The sequence below is a fragment of the Berghia stephanieae genome, chromosome 11 (assembly GCF_034508935.2).
Source record: "Berghia stephanieae isolate SIO BIC M18660-M18661 chromosome 11, UCSD_Bste_1.3, whole genome shotgun sequence".
Classification (NCBI taxonomy): Eukaryota; Metazoa; Mollusca; class Gastropoda; order Nudibranchia; family Aeolidiidae; genus Berghia; species Berghia stephanieae.
The window spans coordinates 2,334,304-2,359,303 of NC_088370.1; the positions used below are offsets into that span (position 1 = coordinate 2,334,304).

General features: G+C 39.0%; 2 protein-coding genes across 3 annotated transcripts in view; one reads left to right on the forward strand and one right to left on the reverse strand.

The window, feature by feature from the left end:
• The window catches only part of LOC144956604 (17-beta-hydroxysteroid dehydrogenase 13-like), a 25,469-nt gene extending 15,876 nt beyond the window's left edge, over positions 1–9,593 (reverse strand). The window contains exons 1-3 of the mRNA XM_078887214.1: positions 9,221–9,593; positions 8,236–8,475; positions 2,165–2,271 (exon numbers count right to left, since the gene is read on the reverse strand). Of these exons, the coding sequence (XP_078743340.1) occupies positions 2,165–2,271; positions 8,236–8,475; positions 9,221–9,439 (566 nt within the window). The 5' untranslated portion in view covers positions 9,440–9,593. The remainder of the gene's footprint in view (positions 1–2,164; positions 2,272–8,235; positions 8,476–9,220) is intronic.
• Positions 9,594–21,935: 12,342 nt separating this feature from the next.
• LOC144957354 (uncharacterized) overlaps positions 21,936–25,000 on the forward strand; it is a 31,684-nt gene continuing 28,619 nt past the window's right edge. Inside the window, exon 1 of one of the 2 annotated variants that reach the window (XM_078888531.1) lies at positions 21,936–22,217. The gene's annotated coding sequence lies outside the window, so the exon portion shown is untranslated. The remainder of the gene's footprint in view (positions 22,218–25,000) is intronic. The other variant, XM_078888530.1, reaches the window with a different exon arrangement.

Sequence of the window (25,000 nt, forward strand, 5' to 3'; positions counted from 1 at the left end):
ACATGTTACAGAAACAGCATCTAATTAATCAACGTTCTGTTTTCTTTTTTTTTTCACCGGTGGAACTTCACTTGCTAATTCTGGAGCAGTTTGCATGAAATGTTTTTTAACCACATATCTCATTTGAGCCCTTTCACGGCTTATTCGGCAGAGTCCATTTGCATTGAGACAATGCTTGTTTTCAGTATGACCATTCATCTGAGTAAAGAAAAAAAAAATCATTAGTTATTATTGATAATGATGATGATGATGATGATGATGATGATGATGATGATGATGATGATGATGATGATGATGATGATGATGATGATGATGATGATGATGATGATGATGATGATGATGATGATGATGATGATAATAATAATAATAATAATAATAATAATAATATAATAATAATAATAATAATAATAATAATAAGAAGAAGAAGAAGAAGAAGAAGAAGAAGAAGAAGAAGAATTGTAATGATAAGAGTTATAATAATATTATTGATTGTTAGTAATAATACGATAGTGATCGCCTAGATGCCTGCTAATAATAATAACGTAATAATTTTCCTTTAAAATATAGTTCTAAATGCCCGTTATTCAAAATGGAACCCGCCTATATACCCACTCTGAAATATTTTTAGCAAAAATAAGATAGAGAAAGAAGTTTACTGTAGCATTTGCGGCCCAAAAATTGATTTATCACCGGTCTGCGAGAGTCTTATTTGACACCTAGACAACTTTCTATTCATTTCAAATTTACTCCACCTCTCCAGCAATTTCATCCCATGACCTCCAAACTGCTTTCTATCCATGGAGTGCCAAACAGATGTTTACAATTACCCATTTCCAATTGGCTGCTGAAAAAGGACAATTATAATTTCAATCGTCCATCAGTAAAGTCAAATAAGCCCCTCCCACTCAAATCACATAATATCCCCTCGAATGTTCGGCCTTGTAGCGCAGTCCACCGGGCTTTCGAGGTTACACAATCATCCGCCACCTTTGATTACATCGCTTTTTGATGTCATAATACATCTATCTACCCTCTTTTCTCACGCCCGTTGACTGTATCAACGGGCGATGTAGAAGAATACCGAGGGAAGGTGCGAATTGTGAAGACGGAATGGCAAATCGGTGTGAAAGTTATAGGTTCAAAGTTCAATGCAATAAAAATCGTTCCGTGCTAAAAATGTGCGTACATGAGTTTTATACACACACACACACACACACACGCTCTCTCTCTCTCTCTCTCTCTCTCTCTCTCTCTCTCTCTCTCTCTCTCTCTCTCTCTCTCTCTCTCTCGTGTGTGTGTGTGTGTGTGTGTACTTCTACTACTACTACTACTACTACTACTACTACTACTGCTACTACGATTACTACTATTACTGTGCTATCATCATCAACATCATCATCATCATAACCATAAAACAACAACAACAACAACAACAACAACAACGTTATCATCACCATTGGACTCGTGTTCTTATGTCTCTGGAGTTTGTCTGAATACGGGACTATTTTGTTGACCAACAAAGAATTAGACAAGGTGTGTTTACACATTCATTGTGCAGAAACCTGTCATTACAAATCGGTGAAATAAATGCTATATTAAAAGTAGATTATTACTCTTATATTTACTACCATGTGTTAGGGTAACAAAACTCAAATAACATCAATTTGAATTTTTTAAACAATTAAAAATATTTTTCAGGTTAATTTTAAATAGAAAAATATACATTTTTCAAGAAAGAATAAAGTATACTCACCATTTCTTGATATCAATGAAAATAATTGCGTCTTGAAGATGAAAATGTGGCCGTTATATCCATATAAAATAGAAAAATATAGAAGAAGTGTATTGTCAGCAATTGCAGTGTAAAAATGAACGATTTTACAAAAACTGTCCTATAGCCTGACTGACAATGAAATCCAAGCGGTGCATTCTACCGGCAGGGATAAATATAGGCCAGTTCTCACGTTCTTGACATCTGTTATGACGTAACCACACGGTGGTCTCCCCGTCATCGACGGTGGGTCGTTCCCATTGGGGGTGAGGCGGTAGTAAACTAAAGTGAAAGATTTCTAGTGTAATAAACGGCTGTGTTACATTATTATTATCATTTATTATTATTCTGTATCTTTTAATCTTAAAGAGTACAATACGTTGGAGACTATACCTGTAATCTGTTAGGACAGGTGAGCCACCCAAAGCAGATGCAGACGACACATTAAGGATATGGCCGTGGTTTTTCTTCATCATATATGGTAGGAACTCTTTGTCCATCTGAATCATTAAAATTAAAAAAAAAAAATCAATTATGCCCGTCTGCCACAACATCATAAGATATCGTCACCTAGGCATTCCACGAATATAAATAATTCATCAAACAAGATGTCTGATGTCAACAGGAATCGCCCATGTTGTCCAAATGAGCAAATTGGGGGCTAATAATCTTGCTCAGTTTGACAAATGGATGATGCCAAGTCTGCAAAGATAGATCATCATCAAGCCCTACTGCAACCTCCTCGTGGTGTCGAACGGTAACAGGTCAAGCTGGCCAACTGCAGAGGGCGACAAGAATAGGCAATGGCAAACCATTCTTGTAACTTTGCCGAGTTAACTGCATGAATAAGTCCAAAAAGTTAAACGGTGACAGCGTAAAGTAAAGGGGAGCATGTTTTCACGGAAGATGCTGCCTCGCTCGGTTGGGAGCGTGATGTTCGTCAGGTCACACCGAACCGTCAGCCAGTTACTAGGCGAAATAAATTTAACAAATGTGACAAAACCAAAATTGGGACATGGAATGTCAGGACCTGTGCCCAAAAAGGAAAACTAAACAACATTCTAAAAGAAATGAAACGGCTCCAAATAAATATTCTTGGCCTGGCAGAGATGAGATGGAAAGAGCAGGGAACCATGTCAAAACAAGAAAACAACACGACATATAAGATCATATGGAGTGGTGGAACCTCTTTCCAAAAAGGAGTAGGGATGATCTTAGACCAAAAATCAACCAAATTTTACAAAGGGCACGTAGCAATCTCAGACAGAGTTTTGCTGGTTAAGCTAAGAGGACCTGTAGTTGACACCAATATTATTCAAGTTTATGCACCAACAGAAGAGGCGACAGATGCAGATATGACAGAGTTTTACCATTCACTAGACAAAGCAAAACGAATGTGTAAATCACAAGAAGTCCTTATGGCAATGGGGGACCTAAATGCTAAGATTGGCAGAGGCAGAGATGGTGACATAATCGGACCACATGGACTCGGAGACAGAAATGAACGAGGAAACATCTGGGCAGATTGGTGTAGAACAAATAAATTAATGATTTCAAACACCTGGTTTCAACAACACCCAAGAAGAACCTGGACATGGCAATCACCAGGGGACAGAGCAAGGAACCAGATAGACTTTATAGCAGTATCATCAAGATTCAGAAATGGCATATTAAATTGCAAAACCTATCCAGGCGCCGATGTAGACAGTGACCATGTCCCAGTTGTTTGTACAGTAAGGATAAAGTTTAAAGCTATTCAGAGAACAGCTGGTAGAATAAAGAGGAATTACAGGTTATGCAAAGACAATGGCATACAAACAAAAATGAGAGAAGAATTTGAAAATGCACTCATGATACAAAGCCAAAGTGAACCTGATAACGAAAAATGTGAAAAACAATTTGATATATTCCAAAAGTGTGTCAAAGCAACTGCAGAAAAGCATTTACCAATAGCTCAAATAAACAGCAAAAAGGAATGGATGACAAATGAAATTCTAAACCTATTTGAAGAAAGACGAAAATGCAACAGAGGGTCTGCAGAATACCAAACATTGAACAACCACATTAAATCCAAATGCATAGAGGCACACGAGAACTATCTAGACTGGAAATGCTGCGAAATCGAAAGAGAATACAAACCCAACCCCCAACAAGCTCACCAAAGAATAAAAGAACTATCAGGGAAAAGGAAAAGCAAAGCAGCAAGAAGTTGTATCCAAAACAAACAAGGGGAACTGCTATTTGAAGACAACATATAGAAAGCCGATGGGTAGAATACATAGGCGAACTGTACAATGATCCAAATAGAAATGAACCACCACTGAAATTCAAAGAACCATTAAGCGGACCAAACATCACCAAAAGTGAAATTGAACATGCCATGGAACGAATGAGGGATGGTAAAGCAACAGGCCCTGATGAAATATCTGTAGAGGTATTAAAAAGCCTAGGAGATCTAGCAATTGATGAACTTCACATATTATTCAACAATATATACAATACTGGGAAAATTCCAGAAGATCTCTGTAACTCTATTTTCATAGCAATACCAAAGAAAGCAGGTGCAGTCAGATGCGAAAATTTTAGAACTATAAGTTTAATAAGCCACATCAACAAAATACTGTTGCGTATAATTATCAACAGGCTAAGGAATAAGATTAACCCCGAAATCGCAGAAGAACAATATGGATTCCAACCTGACAGAGGGACAAGGAACGCAATATACCTCCTCCGTGTTTTAAGTGAAAGAGCTATACAGGCTCAGACCCCACTATACCTCTGTTTTGTCGACTACAAAAAAGCTTTTGATAGAGTACGCCACGAAGAAATACTAAAACAACTGCACTCCATTGGCGCTGATGAGAAAGACCTCAGACTCATGCAAACATTATACTACACCCAGCAGGCATCTATCAAAATCGGAAACTCTACAGGAAATTCCATTCCTATTAAGAAAGGAGTCCGTCAAGGGTGTGTTGCCTCACCAGATCTGTTTAATCTATACCAAGAAACAATCATGAGGGGCATAAATAATATGGAGGGAATAAAAGTAGGAGGTCACAACATAAATAATATAAGATACGCAGACGATACGGTACTCATTGCAACATCAGAAATCCAACTTCAAAAGATTGTTGACAAAGTGGTAGTAGATAGTGAAGCCAAGGGAATGGAAGTGAATATCACCAAAACGGAATGCATGGTAATACAGAAAAACCCCGAAAACAACAACACCTGCAATATAACGATTCACGGCGAGCAACTTACCAACGTAGAAAGTTTTAAATACCTAGGTTCAATAGTGACAACAGATGGAAGATGTAACCGAGACATACGAGCAAGAATAACTCAAGCCAAACAGGCCTTCATGGACCTGGGAAACATTTTGAAAAACAAACAGATGTCTTTCGGGATTAGATTCCGAGTCTTGAAGTGCTACGTGTGGCCAATCTTGTTATACAGATGTGAAAGCTGGACTACAAATGCAGAAACACAAAAGAACATTGAAGCTTTTGAAATGTGGTGCTTGAGAAGGATGCAGAGAATATCGTATACTGCACACAAAACGAACGAAGAAGTGCTAAAACAAACATACCAACAAAGGAAACTAATGCCCTTAATAGTGGATCGACAACTATCCTTTTTCGGACACATAGTAAGGAAAGATAAGAATGAATACCTGGCAAGTTGTGGAAAAATACCTGGTAAACGCGCCCGGGGGAGACAAAGAAAAACACTCATAGACCAACTGAAGGGCTTCACCAACCTAACAATCCAAGAGCTGTTTGAAAAAGCAAGAGACAGGGAGGAATGGAGAGAGATAATTCATGCAGTATCCGAAGCCTGGACCAGGCATGGAACCTAGAAGAAGAAGAAGAAGAATCTTGCTCAAGGAAAAAAAAACAAAGTGTCTGAAGCAGGGCTCGAAAACGGAGCCTTTCGGGTCACAGTGCAATGCCTTAACCACTTGGCCACTTCGCCCCCATGTGCCCATGGTTTTGCTTCATCTTATATGGTAGAAACTCTTTGTCCATCTGAATCAGACATTAGAAATATTATTTTTAAAATCAAGGTTTTTTTAAAACCAGATATCTCCAAAACAGTTCTTCGTCTTTTTTCAACAGACAGACTGATGCAGCAATGAATGTGTGGCTATGCAGTCTTGTAGTATGACACTCACCTTCAGATCTAAGGTCCAGGATTCAAGTCCTACTCAGAGCAGCACATAGTTGAGTCCTTGGAAAAGGCTATTCACTCACACTTTACTCTGGTGTAAACATGAGAACTTGGCCGTTAACGTTGTCTATGTCTGAAAAGAATTGTAATATCGCCTAACAGGCATCATGTCTCATCCTACATGTTAAATGCTGCTGCTGGCTAAGGGCATCTTGTGAAGTGCTTTGAGCATGTTTACTGGACATTGTACTTAGAAATGATCAAGTTTGTTTTTTGTCTGTATTTTTTTTTTTAACCTCAGTTTGTAGAGTATTCAAAACTAAACAAAAGGACTGTCATTGTCATTGGCACCCTCCTTCAGGGTGTTTTAACTCTCTCCTTACTGGCCATTTTCCGGATTTTCCCCAAAACTTCACACCCAACCTATACAAAAATAGATTTTTTTCACTCAAAAACTAAATCTGTTAGTTCTTGCTATACGTTTTTTGTTTTTTTTGTTTTTTTTTTGTTTTTTTTTTTTGTTTTTTTGCTAAACGATCTCCTTAACACAGTGTTTGTTAATAAACTTTGACTATAGCAACCATTTTGTTCAACTATCATGATATACAAAAGAAATTAGAATGACAAAAATGTTGCTGGCCGCATCGTAACGAATGTGACGAGTTTCCTAAGGGTGGTAAGGAGGAGAGTTAAAGGCAATCCACTTTTTTCTCTTTCCCTATGGGTTCCATGTCAGAGCCTGCCTAGTAATATTTACTGCAACATTTCTAAGGGTGTGGCCTAACTATTTCATTGCCAAACTTTTCCTCTTAATAAATTTCCACCTCTATTCCTTCTAGGCCTGTCCAAAAAAAAACATGATGCCCATGGAGCCAGAATTTATCCTGGTTTCTATAGTGTGAAATGGACAACACCAATTACTTGCTATCCTTTGGATAGGATGCTAGTCTATCGCAAAGTACTTTCCACCATTTCTAGCAGACCCAGGTGGTCTGAAAAAATCTTGACTGCACTTGAGATCGATCTCGGTCCCTTTGTGTGTGAAGCGAGTGCCCTACCAACTGAGCTATCGGGACATCATCGGCCTGTGATTTCCCTTATATTTGTATGACTAGTTTTGTCATTTACAATTTTGAAAAGTACCACAAATCTCTCAGGAGCGTGGACAGCATGGAGGATCAAGGCCAGGGTTGTAACAAGTAAAATAAAAATAGTCATTCAGAGTCATTGGGCCCATGGAGCTAGAGTTTACCCTGGTTTCTATGCGTGAAACGGAGAATAGCAATTGCTATTGGATAGGATGCTAGCCTATCGCAAAGGCCAGGGTTGAATGAGTTGAACTTCACTTTTCCACATTTGGTTAACTCGAAATTCCTTCATAATACCAGATTGTTTGTTTTCAAGGGTTTTACAACTCTTGTGATACATTTATGTCAAAAAAGTAAAAAAAAATCTAGCTTTACAATTAAAAGCACACAAGAAAAGTAAGACAAAGGGGACTGGTACAAATAGGGAACAGATGTAGATTCCAAGAGCACACTACTATTGTGCTTAGTTTGAGAAATCTAAAAGTTTCATCGAGCCACAAGGAAAGGGTCCCACTGAGAGAACACACTCAAATGTTTACGTTATAAATTCAAAACAACAAATATAACAATACATAACAGAGAGATGATTTACAAGGAAAAAATATCATCTGCCAAAGCTTTAACTAGACATTCGACTGATTCCCTCCCAGCCAAGGACTTCGACAAGGGTCAGGACAAAACCAAGTAATCTCATTCTAAGACAAAGACAAAAGGCAAGTTGGAAAACAGATATATATAGAAGTGATCTCTGTGCCCACTATGGGAGGTCAAGAACCCCACCCAGTAATACCAAATTGAGATGATAGGTCACATATCAAGGCAGTTAAGGACAATCAGTTTTCGATGGTCACTGCACCAGGCCTTGGTTTGCTTACACTATTCTGACATAATTTCAAGTATCAAAGTAGTCCTTCAAAGACATCAGGCCCATAGAGCCGGAGTTTTGGCTTCTATAAGGAGAAATGAACAATAGCAATTGTTTGCTACCCTTTGGATAGGACGCTAGTCAATCGAAAAGTAACTTCCACCAATCTAACAGACCCAGCTACCCAATCAATGCTGGGTGAACAGGGGGGGAGGGGGGGGGGGGAGGTCAGAAAAAAATCTCAACTGCATCCGGGATCGATCTCGGTCTCTTTGATTGTGAAGCGAGTGCTCTACCAATTGAGCTATTGGGACTCCCATTCAAGTATGACTTACCCAAAAGTGACTCAGGATATTCACTTCAAATGTGTGCCTTATAGCTGCCTCATCTAAGTCGGTCAGATAGGCACCTTTCAAAACACCAGCATTGTTTATCAAGTAGGTAACTTCACCCACTTCTTGTCTAACCTTGGCCGCAACTTCAGCAATATGGGACGACTTTGTGATGTCACAAACATAAGCATAAGCTTTCCCTCCCGCTTTGTTGATTTCCTCAGCTGTTTTTTCATTATTTTCCTGTGTAAATAAAATAAAGGGAAAAAATTTTTAAAATTGCAATAATCATGTGTTAAGTAGCTGTTTAAATTTAAATGAAATTCGCTTTTCGAGGTCCATGGGCCCAGACTTTATCTCAGTTTTTGTGGAATGAAATAGGATTATAATTGCTTGCCATCCCTTAATAGGATGATAACCTGTTGCGATGACACAGAGAGATGCGACCTTGTGCAAAGCAGTGTCAAACTACTCGTATCAGACTCAGACCGGCCATTTTAAGATAAATCACAAGAATTATTCAAATATATCTGTATGATTTTGTATTTGGAGAAAATTTACACACTTTTCCCCGAAAATAGATCACAATAAATATGATAAACTCGTGTACAGAGAAATTGATTACCCTAATAATACAGGTATATCACTGAATGTATTGCAGTAGTTCATCCATCAATCTTATGCTTATACATAAAAAAAGGACGCCTGACAGATGATTTGCATGAAATTGAACGTTTGGTCATTTGGCAAATTGGGGAAGAGGGTGGTAAATGAAGCGATGTGCAATTAGCATAGGAATGCGTTACAGAACTGTACATGTATATTAATGACTAATTCTTATATTTTATAGTTATTTATTCAAACGACCGAATCCAAATTTCAGTTTGCAAATTGCGATTTATACCTATTAGACATAATAAAACTGGCCATGAAAATTCCCTTTTAAAACGTTCATTCATATGACTTTATTTGTATCAATAACTTTTACCTTATTAACATCCCACAAAACTAGAATGGCACCTAGATTTGATAATTGTAAAGCAAATTGTCGACCGATTCCATGGCCCGCTCCTGTCACCAAAACAATTTCACCAGAGATAGATTTCCGACTCGGTGGTTTGAACACATGAACTAACGCCTCGAAATAACTATAAACAACGTGGTAGATTACTCTAACCAACAAGCAAATACCATCAACGAATGACATATTTATCGTTGCTCAAGAATGTACACGGCTTCCAACACTTAAATCTCCACAACCTAAAGATGAGCCCACACTCAGACTGGATTGACTGGATAAATAAAAACAAGATTTGTTATATTGCTCTATCTGCAACACTGTCATGAGATAGTAATTAGTCAGCTGAGAGGAAATGACGGGTATCAATCGATATCGATTTGTACCAATGTACTTTGTAAAATGCTCTCATAATACATTATCCTTTTCGTCGTAAACGACATCACATTATGTTCAAGTTAATTGCTGCGTTTTGTTGATGAATATCTTTTGTGCAGAACTGTTTTATCAGACAAGGATTCCAATCGTTTGCGGTTGGTCTATAGAGCGGTTGCAGTGTCGTCAAGGGCCCGCCCTTACTTTCAGTGTAATATCTTCAAATTCAAAGTTTTTAAATAAAATTATAAATTTAGCATCCTACTGCTTTTCGTTACCCCGTGTGGTGTCCGGGGTCCCTCAACTGAGAGGGTCAAGAATAGCCCAACGCCAAGCCAGCGTGTCGTAAAAGGCGACTAATGGTGTGTGATTCCTCCATCTTTGAGTCACCTGGTCCTCCAGGTTGGGGGTTGGCAAAGGGTTAACACCCCTTTCCGTTAAACTATAACCGTTACAGAAACACAGACAGACAAACCAAATCCTTTTTTTTATCTTGGGCGACCGAAGAGTTTCTGGAATATCAGAATTTATGAAGGACAACAGACAAAGCCGAAAGGACTCTGCTGACCCGATGACGCTTCGCCAAACAAGCAGCTTCGAATTGCGTCGTGGAACGTTCGCACCATGTATGAAGCAGGAAAAAGCTCTCAAGTTGTGACTGAGATGAGAAGATACAGGCTGCATATACTTGGAGTAAGCGAAACCCACTGGATACAATCCGGACAGAAACACCTCAAGTCTGGGGAGAAGATTTTATATTCAGGGAGAGGGGACGGGATTCATACACAGGGAGTAGGAATAATTCTAAGCAAGTTTGCCCAGAAGTCACTGAGAGGATGGGAACAATGCGGAGAAAGGATCATCATGGCGTCCTTTACAACACGGAGTAAGAAGATCAGCATGAACATTGTACAGATCTATGCCCCAACAAATGATGCAACAGATGAGGACAAAGATACATTTTATGGTCTGCTACAACAAGTCATTGACAAGTTGCCAAGGAAAGACATCAACATATTGATGGGAGATGCTAATGCAAAAGTGGGACAGGATAACGTAGGCTATGAAGGTATCATGGGACGTCATGGCATGGGAGAAATGAATGATAATGGTGAGAGATTTGCAAATTTCTGTGCATTCAACAGTTTGGTGATTGGAGGATCAGTGTTCCCCCATAAGAGGATCCACAAAGCAACTTGGGTCTCACCAGATGGTATGACAGAGAATCAGATTGATCATTTTTGTATCTCTCGTAGATTCAGACGTTCATTGGAAGATGTGACAGTACGGAGAGGGGCAGATGTTGGATCAGACCACCACCTGCTATTGGCAAAGCTTAAGCTCCGACTCAGAAAACACGGGGCCAGATCACATACAAGAAGAAAATTCGAGTTGAATGCACTTGATGGGGAAAAGAATGAGGAATTCAAACTACAATTGAGTAATAGATTCCAACCTCTTACTGAGCTCGAGGAGGACATAGATGTAGAGTCACATTGGGCAAAGATCAAGGAAGTCTACATAACAACTTGCCACGAGGTATTGGGGGTAAAGAAATCAGAACATAAAGAATGGATAAGTCCAACCACCTTGGACCTTATTGAAAAGAGGAGAACAAGGAAGGAACAAGTGAATGCAAGCCGAACAAGGGCTTCAAGACTGGATGCACAAGAGCAGTATCGAGCCATAGCTAAGGAAGTCAAAAGATCTGTGAAGAAAGACAAGGAAGCATTCATGAACAGACTTGCAGAGAAAGCAGAAGCAGCAGCGACTGGAGGACACATGAGGATCCTTTATCAAACTACCAAGACACTTGCTGGAAAATATGGGAAACCAGAGGTACCAGTCAAAGACAAAGATGGGAAAACTATTTTTGGAAAAGAGGCTCAATCTGAACGATGGAGGGAACATTTCAACTGCCTTCTGAACAGACCACCACCAGACAACCAGCCAGAAATTTTGCCTGCAAGGAATGAGCTACCAATTAGCTGTGATCCACCATCGATAGCAGAGATTGTGGGTGCCATTAACAAGATGAAAAGGGGGAAAGCTGCTGGACCAGACCAGATTCCACCGGAGGCTCTAAAAGTTGATGCGGAAAGAAATGCTGAGGCCCTGCACCCACTATTTGAGAGAATCTGGAATGACGGGATATTCCCAAAGGATTGGAAGGAAGGACATCTTATCAAGCTTCCAAAGAAAGGGGACCTCAGTAATTGTAATAATTATCGAGGCATCACTCTTCTTTCTATCCCAGGAAAGGTTTTCAACCGTATTATTTTAGAGAGAATTAAGAATGCAACAGATGCTAAACTGCGGGACGAACAGGCAGGTTTTCGAAAAAACCGTTCAACCACCGACCAGATTGCCTCTCTGCGAGTCATAGTGGAACAGTCTATAGAATGGAACTCTCCTCTTATTGTCAACTTTCTGGATTACGAGAAGGCTTTCGACAGTATTGACAGAGCAACATTGTGGAAAATTCTGGCACATTATGGACTCCCTGAAAAGATAGTAAACCTCATTAAGGAAATGTATGAAGGATCAAGTTGCAGGGTTGTACATGAAGATCAGCTTACTGACAGCTTTGAAATTAAGACTGGTGTCAAGCAGGGATGCTTGCTCTCTCCATTCCTGTTCATCCTTGCCATTGATTGGCTAATGAAGGAAACCTCCAAAGGGAGAAGAAATGGGATACAGTGGACCCCCTGGACACAGTTGGATGATCTGGATTTTGCAGATGATCTGGCTCTTTTGTCCCACACCCAGGACCAGATGCAAGAAAAAACCACAATTATAAACAGCCTGTCGGAATCAATTGGTCTAAGAATTCACCCTGCAAAGTCAAAGGTCTTGAGGATAGGTACGCGTCAAAGGGAGCAGATCAAAGTTAAAGATCAGGAACTCGAAGATATAGACACTTTCTGCTATCTCGGAAGTATAATTGACAAGGATGGAGGCACGGAAGCAGAGGTGAAAGCACGAATAGGAAAGGCACAGGCTGCATTCACATCTTTGAACAGAGTTTGGAGAACTAAAGATATCTCCCTTCAACTAAAGCTAAGACTTTTCAACTCAAACGTGAAGTCTGTCCTACTGTATGGATGTGAAACTTGGAACGCATCACAGGCATGTATAAGGAGGGTACAGATTTTCGTAAACAGGTGCATGCGTAAGCTACTCAGAATAAAATGGATGGATAGAATAAAAAATGAAGAAGTATGGAAAAGAACACAACAGAAACCAGTGGGAGAGGATATAGGAAGAAGACGATGGAGATGGATTGGACACACGCTTAGAAAGAATGACTCAACTATAACAAAGAAAGTATTGGACTGGAACCCTCAGGGCAGAAGATCAAGGGGAAGGCCACGAGGAACATGGAGAAGAATTAAAGAAGCTGATATACAGAGAAGTGGTAAGACCTGGAATGAGATAAAAAAGTTGGCTCAGGATAGAGAAGGATGGAAACTGTTTGTCTGTGGCCTATACCCTGACCAAGGGTGAAAAAGGCAATGATGATGATGACTGCTTTTCGTTATAAATTTAGCATACGGTTAACTGACATGCTAATAAGTGGACCTAGCTGATGGCTCATATAAGAAATTTGCTGCCAAGTCCACATCAGAAGAAAATGAAATAGTAATCACAAGAATGAATATCTTTGCAACTTACCTGATTTTAAAGAGGGCATAGTTCAAGAGGACTGGGTTAGAAGCGGAATGGTAGGGGGTCCCCACAGATTTCCCTTCTTTCTGTATTGAATAGCATTGTTTCAATGTAAAATTATCTTATCAATTTATCAATTATCTTATATATAAATATATCCCTCCCTTCTTCCTCTCTCTCTCTCTCTCTCTCTCTCTCTCTCTCTCTCTCTCTCTCTCTCTCTCTCTCTCTCTCTCTCTCTCTCTCTCTCTCTTTCTTTCCCTTTGCCTTTCCCTCACACATACACACACACACACATACGCACACACAAACGCACACCTTTCTCTTTCCCGGTCTCTTCCCTTTCCCCTTTAGCACCCTTCCTTCTTCACCCCCTCTCCCTTGTTTCCCTTCACAATTTGATTTCATTATATAAATTGTCCATTATTTTTCTATATCTTTACTCCTTATAGAGCAGTATAATTAGGTGCCCCAAACGTAAACAATAACAAGTTGCAAGTGATTTTCGTTAGGGGCCGGAAAAATTTACGCACAATATAGGTCTCCCAATTTTGTAGTTTGAGTTGTAGGCAATACACTTTCAGTATTGAAAATATGTTTACATAAAATCTAACAGTTGCAGAAATAATAATATAAGACTAAATTATTCTGAAAATCAGGCTCCGAATAATTCTCGTTTTGTTCACACCAGCGCAATAATTTGCTCTGGTCTAAAAATAGATAGACTGTAAATTTTGATAAATTTTACCTTTTGTTCCATAAAATATCCATATCTAGACATTATTTGATGCATGATCGAGTATTTATGAATATGTGTTTCTTTTGCCACCTAACAGCCAAATTTTAAAGGTTATTTTTTTCTATAATTTACATTGGAATGTGAGCTGTCAAGACAGGAACATGTGGTTTGTCATGTGCTTCTAGACCTTTGTTTACGGTATGGGCACCTAATTATACTGCTCTATAAATTTCGGCTCACGTTATGAATTTTTAACTTTATCTATCAGTTTTTACAAAATATTGAATAGTGCCCAGCCATTAAAAAAAATAAAAGAGGGGGCGTTTCCCCATGGGTTGGGGTCATATGTCAAAGGTTAATCAACTGATAAGGGGGGCGGAGTCTGATTAATTCCATCATTACACAAATTCGACTTTCTGCTATTTTCCATTCGTTGATAGATTTAATATGACAAAAGGCGTGAATCAAGGCGACAAATTTGCAATTAGGTGCATGTCGGTGTGACTGATTCTCTGTGTTTTAAGGCACACGAAATACTGTGGATTTGATATAAGTACACGTCGATTTAAAATGATTTAATTTTGGTGCAACAATCAACCAATAATAGATCCACTCATTTGTGAGAAGAATAGCTAACCAATTAATATTTATTTTTGATTCGATAAATCATGAAATATTCATTCTTTTATGTATAATTGATTTAAAACGACGGATGACTCAATGAATAATAAGGACGGATGAATTGATTTCGTACACTGCTGTCTACATAAGTTTGGGCAAGTTTCATTTTTAAAATAAAAGAGAAATTCGTGTTTATTTATATTATTTGTTTGTTTGTTTGACTGTTTATTTATTTATTTATTTATTTACTAAATGTATCATTCATATATGCTAATTTATTCATTCATTCACTCACCCATTCCTTTTTTTTTTTACAGATAATTATGTGCATGAACGAAGTCAAATCAATAAATAGATACAAAGAGTTATGATTAAACCACCTTGGTGAAAATAACAAGTTATAAGTTTGGTTTTATGCTTGCTTGTTTTTGTTTTTGTTGTTTTGTTTTTTGGGTTTTGTTTTGTTTTTGTTTTGTTTTTGTTTTTTTTTGTTGTTTTTTTTATTTTTTATTTTTTTTTTTGGTTTTGAGTTTGGTTGTTTTTTTTTTTTGTTTTGTTGTTGTTTGTTTTGTTTTTGTTTTTGTTTTTGTTTTTTGTGTTTTTGTTTTTGTTAATGATTGTAGAAATGTTGTCCTGAGTGGAACATATTACATGTATAAAATTAAGCAAAGTTTATTACATGATCGTATAAGAGACGTACAACAGATATTTATTTGTCTGAGTTTACTTTTTTGCAGGTCTGATAGCCCATCTTGTTATGGGCTCATTGTTGTAATGATAACACTCTCAAACCAACGCAAAATATTTAGTCCATTACAACAATGTTAAATCAAATCTATTATATATATATATATATATATTTATATATATATATATATATATATATATATATATATATATATATATATATATATATATATATATATATATATGGGATAGTAATTTAAAAAATAGAATTAAATACATAGGCTACCAACAAGGAATTTACCCATTCTATGGCTACCAAGGAATTTACCCAATTCGTTTAATTCTATGTAGACTACATGCATACATACATGGCAGACAGACAGACAGACACACACACACGCACAGACAGACAGACATACGTACATACATAAATAGATAGATAAATAGATAAATAAATAAATAAATAAATAAATAAATAAATAAATAAATAAATAAATAAATAAATAAATAAATAAATAAAGGGGTCGACTCACATCAATCAACAAGATAATGACCTCTCCGAATCTTTTAAAGGAAGAGCATGTCCTTGTCTCCGTTGATTTGAATATTCGGCGAATATTAATGGTAATGTTTTGTAGTGCTGGGTCGAGTTTGAAACGATCAAATCGAGCGGGTTTTCGATCGAGTCCTCTAAAATCGAGTCGGTTTCGGGCGGGTTTCGAGTCAGTGACGTCATCGAGCAGTGATTCGTTTGAAAAAACAAAAAAAACACGAGCAACTCGTTTGCCACAGGAAACTTCACATACCCCTCCCTCTCTTATGTCTGTGGCTGGCTTGACTGCAGCTGGTTATGATGGGGGCTGCCAGATGGCCAAGTTCAAAATTGGTTACTAAGAAACGCTTTTCTATTATTATTCATTTTTTTAAAAATCTTTTATTTAAAAAAAATGAAAATATAAGTTTATCCAACTGTAGTCGATTGTTTTGTTAATCAAAACCAATGAGTTTTTCAAGGCGAGTCAGAATGCTTGTGGTGTTTGGCTATTTGGGGTCTATTTGACTACTTGGGCAAGAAGAAATCTGGCTGTCTGGCAGCCTTGATTATGATCGTTCGTCGCATCACACACACATACACACACACCACACACACACACACACACACACACACACGCCATCAAACAGTTGTTGATGGTGAAGGGTTGAGACCCCCCCCCCCCCCCCTCATCCCGCTGTCACCTTAACATTTCATATTTATGTCGCGCCAAAAATGTCGGCCGCCCCCACCTCCCATAATTTGTCACTGGTCGTCATCGCCTCTTGTGTGTGCGGGAAAGGTCGTGCCTTTCATTTCATTATTTGAAAAATAAATGAACAAGAATAGTGTTTTTATTAGGTAGGTCGATAATAATAATATTTAGCAGGTTCCACACCCAGACACACACGGATTGCCCGGACACGATGATAACGATGCCGACGACAATGGATGACGATGATGATGATGATGATGATTATCGTGTTTCTGTTTAAAAAATGAAATACTTTAGCAGGTTCCACCCCCACCCCCACACGGATAGACCGGACCCGAAGATGATGATTGTGGTTTTGCTGGCTGTTACAGCTGTGATGAGGATGATGATAATGATGATGATGATGACGATGGCGCAGATGGTGATTATTTGTTCGGTCGCTCAGTGGTACGGTGTCTCTTGTCACAAAATCAAGCCTTGTCAATGGCCGGATGAGTGACAGTGATTGTTGAAAATTGTGATCCAGACGTTAAGTCCGTGTGTCAGGCACTTGACTCAGGTGTGAATGTATTCTTATCTTATAAGCAATGACGGGTATTGTAAAGAGCTTTAATACAAAAAGACTCCAAACAGCGATCGGTACCTACTGTACGAAATGGATGTATGGTCGATATTGCGTGCCGGATGAATAAATTAAATTAAATATTGTGAAGTTCATTGAGCATGGTAAATCCTTGGAAATGCGCTTTGAACTAATACACCTGCTAGACAACTCCGATTCCAATATAAACGACTGATTAATATTCCCATATATAAACTATAGATAGTATGCAGATGACGTCACTCAGGCCTTTGTTATTGTTTTTGCCATCCGCGTTTGTGAGTTGTTCTCACTAAACTGTATTAACCAGACTATAAAAGTTCATGGTTACACAGAGTTTGTGTGTTGATCCGTTATACTTCCGGATGGCAATGTTGTGAACTCCTTGGCCAAGCGCATTCTATCTATAGTTAGCTGAAAATCTTTCTTTGTCGGACTCCAAAAGTATGGAACGAATTAGACAAAGAAATCAAAGGGTCTTTTAGGAGCACTGATTGATTTCAGATTGATTATTACATTGAAATGTGTTGATATTTATTTTATCCATTATTATTAGGGTGGTGGTGGTGGTGGTGGTGATGATGATGATCCCGCTGATATGATGGTGATGATAAATAAATTAAACATAATTCCCTTTATTCATCCCATAGGGGAGATTCGTCTTTCGGGTCTATTCTAAGGGAAGACTGGAATAACCCAAGCGATAGCCGCAGTGCAGCGCCGCAAATTTAGTTAGGGCAAGGTGACTTGCTCAAGACCACTCAGAGGCGGGTGATCGAACTCGGTACCTTTCGGGTGCCAACCAAAGACCGTACCGCTGCCCCTGATGATGATGATGATGATGATGATGATGATGATGATGATGATGATGATGATGATGATGATGATGATGATGATGATGATGGGAACTAACAAAGAATACACAGGCATCTAAAATTGAAACATTCCATATTCAAAGCTAATGTTTTACTTTAAAAAATTGAGCTTTACAATATCCACTAAATGTGATCAAAGCGCTTTGTAAAGGGGTCCCCAGTCAACAGCAACATTTAATATGTAGGACGGGACATGCCGCCTGTTAGGCGATATTACAATTTTTCAGACAAAGACAACGCTGTTAACGGCCAGGTACTCATTTTACACCTGAGTACGGTGAGAGAATGTGAGTAAAGAGCCTTGTCCAAAGACTCAACTATGCACCGAGCGCGAGGCTCGAACCCAGGACTTTCCGATCCCAAAGCGGGTGTCATACCATAGACCATTATAATGCACGAGACCCATGGTCGACTAGAGTACTACCTATAGTTACGTCATGACTAGACCACATAGCCGCACTACTGTAGGAGTGTTCATTGATAGAGGGATGCGTGTGTGTCATAGAAATAGCCTTAGTGTGTGTGTGTGTGTGTGTGTGTGTGTGTGTGTGTGTGTATGTGTGTGTGTGTGTGATAGTCAAACTTTAGTAGGTTTAATGAAGTCTTGTCACACACGCGTGATACACCTATACGAATTTCCCTGCCACTGCCACCCAGACACACTAACATCTGACAAGGAGTGAGGGCTGTGGAAGAATCACAGACTACCGTGTGCAAACATTGGCGATTGGTATCGGATGGCAAACTGTGATCGTTTGAATTTGAAATGATTCGAAACACTCGTTACCCCTACGCTCGCTCGAATCCTGATCGTCTCAAGCTCGTCTCACGTGTCAAGATCGTCTCAAGCTCACAACCCGCCTGATCGTTTTACGATCGAGTGATCGTTTTACTAACTCGCTCTTCCGGCATTGAGATCGAGCACTGACTCGTGGCTTGGCGCTCGATCGTCGATCGAGTAAAAGCGATCAAATACTAGTGCTGGGTCGAGTTTGAAACGATCAAATCCGAGCGGGTTTTCGATCGAGTCCTCTAAAATCGAGTCGGTTTCGGGCGGGTTTCGAGTCAGTGACGTCATCGAGCAGTGATTCGTTTGAAAAAAACAAAAACACGAGCAACTCGTTTGCCACAGGAAACTTCACATACCCCTCCCTCTCTTATGTCTGTGGCTGGCTTGACTGCAGCTGGTTATGATGGGGGCTGCCAGATGGCCAAGTTCAAAATTGCTTACTAAGAAACGCTTTTCTATTATTATTCATTTTAAAAAAAATATTTTATTTTAAAAAAATGAAAAGATAAGTTTATCCAACTGTAGTCGATTGTTTTGTTAATCAAAACAAATGAGTTTTTCAAGGAGTCAGAATGCTTGTGGTGTTTGGCTATTTGGGGTCTATTTGACTACTTGGGCAAGAAGAAATCTGGCTGTCTGGCAGCCTTGATTATGATCGTTCGTCGCATCACACACACACACACATACACACACACACACACACACACACACACACACACACACACACACAAACGCCATCAAACAGTTGTTGATGGTGAAGGGTTGAGACCCCCCCCCCCCCCCTCCCACCACCATCATCCCGCTGTTACCTTAACATTTCATATTTATGTCGCGCCAAAAGTTGTCGGCCGCCCCCACCTCCCATAATTTGTCACTGGTCGTCATCGCCTCTTGTGTGTGCGGGAAAGGTCGTGCCTTTCATTTCATTATTTGAAAAATAAATGAACAAGAATGGTGTTTTTATTAGGTAGGTAGATAATAATAATATTTAGCAGGTTCCACACCCAGACACACACAGATTGCCCGGACACGATGATAACGATGCCGACGACAATGGATGACGATGATGATGATGATGATGATTATCGTGTTTCTGTTTAAAAAATGAAATACTTTAGCAGGTTCCACCCCCACCCCCCACACGGATAGACCGGACCCGAAGATGATGATTGTGGTTTTGCTGGCTGTTACGGCTGTGATGAGGATGATGATAATGATGATGATGATGATGATGACGATGGCGCAGATGGTGATTATTTGTTCGGTCGCTCAGTGGTACGGTGTCTCTTGTCACAAAATCAAGCCTTGTCAATGGCCGGATGAGTGACAGTGATTGTTGAAAATTGTGATCCAGACGTTAAGTCCGTGTGTCAGGCACTTGACTCAGGTGTGAATGTATTCTTATCTTATAAGCAATGACGGCTATTGTAAAGAACTTTAATACAAAAAGACTCCAAACAGCGATCGGTACCTACTGTACGAAATGGATGTATGGTCGATATGGCGTGCCGGAGGAATAAATTAAATTAAATATTGTGAAGTTCATTGAGCATGGTAAATCCTTGGAAATGCGCTTTGAACTAATACACCTGCTAGACAACTCCGATTCCAATATAAACGACTGATTAATATTCCCATATATAAACTATAGTTAGCTGAAAATCTTTCTTTGTCGGGACTCCAAAAGTATGGAACGAATTAGACAAAGAAATCAAAGGGTCTTTTAGGAGCACTGATTGATTTTAGATTGATTATCACATTGAAATGTGTTGATATTTATTTTATCCATTATTATTAGGGTGGTGGTGGTGGTGGTGGTGATGATGATGATCCCGCTGATATGATGGTGATGATAAATAAATTAAACATAATTCCCTTTATTCATCCCATGGGGGAGATTCGTCTTTCGGGTCTATTCTAAGGGAAGACTGGAATAACCCAAGCGATAGCCGCAGTGCAGCGCCGCAAATTTAGTTAGGGCAAGGTGACTTGCTCAAGACCACTCAGCGGCGGGTGATCGAACTCGGTACCTTTCGGGGGCCAACCAAAGACCGTACCGCTGCCCCTGATGATGATGATGATGATGATGATGATGATGATGATGATGATGATGATGATGATGATGATGATGATGATGATGGGAACTAACAAAGAATACACAGGCATCTAAAATTGAAACATTCCATATTCAAAGCTAATGTTTTACTTTAAAAAATTGAGCTTTACAATATCCACTAAATGTGATCAAAGCGCTTTGTAAAGGGGTCCCCGGTCAACATCAACATTTAATATGTAGGACGGGACATGCCGCCTGTTAGGCAATATTACAATTTTTCAGACAAAGAGAACGCTGTTAACGGCCAGGTACTCATTTTACACCTGAGTACGGTGAGAGAATGTGAGTAAAGAGCCTTGTCCAAAGACTCAACTATGCACCGAGCGCGAGGCTCGAACCCAGGACTTTCCGATCCCAAAGCGGGTGTCATACCACTAGACCATTATAATGCACGAGACCCATGGTCGACTAGAGTACTACCTATAGTTACGTCATGACTAGACCACATAGCCGCACTAGGCCTACTGTAGGAGTGTTCATTGATAGAGGGATGCGTGTGTGTCATAGAAATAGCCTTAGTGTGTGTGTGTGTGTGTGTGTGTGTGTGTGTGTGTGTGTGATAGTCAAACTTTAGTAGGTTTAATGAAGTCTTGTCACACACGCGTGATACACCTATACGAATTTCCCTGCCACTGCCACCCAGACACACTAACATCTGACAAGGAGTGGGGGCTGTGGAAGAACCACAGACTACCGTGTGCAAACATTGGCGATTGGTATCGGATGGCAAACTGTGATCGTTTGAATTTGAAATGATTCGAAACACTCGTTACCCCTCCGCTCGCTCGAATCCTGATCGTCTCAAGCTCGTCTCACGTGTCAAGATCGTCTCAAGCTCACAACCCGACTGATCGTTTTACGATCGAGTGATCGTTTTACTAACTCGCTCTTCCGGCACTGAGATCGAGCACTGACTCGTGGCTCGGCGCTCGATCGTCGATCGAGTAAAAGCGATCAAATAACCCAACACTAATGTTTTGAGTTCAGTGTTGACTTGACACCCACAGAAGGTCCCGTTTCAGAGACTGAGAAACGATGTTTCTTTTATATATTTTTTTCTTTTAAAAAGACAATGGAGAAAAGGCCCACTTTAAATTGAAAACCTAGTCGTGTAAAACGTTTGTTGGTTTGTAGGAACTAACAATCTCTCAGGTTGTCCTCTCAACCTGCAATTGTAAATTGATCTGAACATTCTCATTCCTCATTCCATCCATGATGACTATCCCACTGACCCAAATTAATGAGTGGTGAGTATGTATGAAGTATAAGTATAGAAGGAGAGTTAAGCCTTTTTTCGGACGTCTTTAATACACCCCCCCCCCACACACACACACCCTTATATAAATCCAATTTTTTTTTTCGATTTTGATTCTAGTGAAAATAATCTTATCAGATAGGCGTATCTGTGTGTGCTGAGAAAATTGATATCAAGTATTGATAGACACCGTTTCTAAATTCTCTAACCCAGACGAGTGAGAGGACTCAGACATGCTGTTTACAAGTTACATGCTCTCACATAAGATCACACTTATTTTTTACAATCGGGGGTTGGGGGGGGGGGGTGAGGAGGAAACACCCCGAACAACCCCTTCAATTTCAATTTTTTTTAATGAGACGTTTATATCAGATTAAAAAACAAAGCAAACAAAAAACATCCATTATTATTATTATTGACATACTAAACTATTGATGTTCAGTCATTTGTGTATTTTAAAGCAAAAAGGTCCCTGTCGAGGGCATTTTTAAATTGAATTATTTTTTTTTTTTCAATTTTAGTTTAAAATTAAACATGTTTTTCCAGGTTTTGGTCGTACAGAATATAAATGTATTCTTCCTAATGATGTCATAGGTGGGAATTTCCCCGCTGAATTGAAGTCAGGCTCCCGTCTCAAACCCACTATTGTCCAATTTTGATTTCCAGAAAATTTAAGAAAAATTAAAACCATCATTCATCATCATCATCATCATCATCATCATCATCATCATCATCATCATCATCATCATTACTACGATTACTACAACTACTATAACTACACCTCTACTACATCTTCATTATTGCTAACACTACCACCATATCATCATCATCATCATCACTATTACTCCCACTACCATAATCATCACTGTGTATCATTATCACCACATCACTACAAGCACTACCACACTTACCTCCACCACCACCACCACCACCACCATCATAATCATCAGCAACAGCATCTTCATCATCGCTACTACCCCTAATGTTACAACCACTACTACAACCACCAACCCCACATCATCATCACAACAACTACTAAACTACTACCATCACCACATCATCATCATCACTATAATCACCACCACTCATCATCATTTCTACTTCCAACAACCATCAACCCCGCATCATCACCACTACTACTAAACTACTACTACACCACATCATCATCATCATCAATATAATCACCACCACGTCATCATCATTACTATTACTATACCACCACCACCGCTATATCATCACTACTATCAGAACTACAACCACCACCACCACATCATCATAATTACTACCATTACAACCACTAGCAACACATCATCATAATTACTACCATTACAACCACCACCACCACCACATCATCATAATTACTACCATTACAACCGTCACAGTAAAGGTTGTTCACAATTATCTTATTAAATTTTATTTTATTAAGAACTGAATTCATCTCACTCCAGTTATATTTCGGTAGGCTTAGATAAACTTTACCTTCTAATATTAGATCGTCTTTCCTTTTATAGCCTTCCCTCGAATTAATTTCTAATTAGTGAATACTTTTCGTTCTACATTCTGTCACGTAGCCACTTATTATAAAAGCTGATAGGTCTAACATTCGACACTCACTTTCTCTCCACAATCTATGCCGGACGGCCAGTCGCTCTATTCCTATATATATACTGGAAGATTTTTATCTTTTGGGACTTTGTAGATATTATATCTACACCATTAAGACGCCGGAGCTTTTAACTTTGATTGTATAATCTTCAAGGATCAAACCCAAGCCCGCTGTCAAAGGACTACACAATAACCTCTTACCAATTGCCTGGAAGTGGAATTTTACGAGTCCGATCCTGTTATCAGAGGAATAGATCATCCAAGCCCATCAACTGCCTGGAAACGTAAACTTATGAACCTGACATATTATCATAAGTTACGTAAAATATTCATATCTCTATTTGTAACTGCCACGATCACTGTTTATCTCTTTAATTAAATTACATCATTATTTTTATTTCATTGTAAACAAATCGTTAATTGTTTTTTCATTTATAGTAACTAGTAAATTCTGGGCCTCATTCTACATATATCTTTATGCATAGTCGAGTAGCTCTTTACTCACTTGAGACCATGACAACAACCACTAGCAACACATCATCATAATTACTACCATTACAACCACCACCACCACATCATCATAATTACTACCATTACAACCACTAGCAACACATCATCATAATTACTACCATTACAACCACCACCACCACATCATCATAATTACTACCATTACAACCACTAGCAACACATCATCATAATTACTACCATTACAACCACCACCACCACATCATCATAATTACTACCATTACAACCACTAGCAACACATCATCATAATTACTACCATTACAACCACTAGCAACACATCATCACAATTACTACCATTACAACCACTAGCAACACATCATCATAATTACTACCATTACAACCACTAGCAACACATCATCATAATTACTACCATTACAACCACTAGCAACACATCATCATAATTACTACCATTACAACCACTAGCAACACATCATCATAATTACTACCATTACAACCACTAGCAACACATCATCACAATTACTACCATTACAACCGCTAGCAACACATCATCATAATTACTACCATTACAACCACTAGCAACACATCATCATAATTACTACCATTACAACCACCACCACCACATCATCATAATTATTACCATTACAACCACTAGCAACACATCATCATAATTACTACCATTACAAC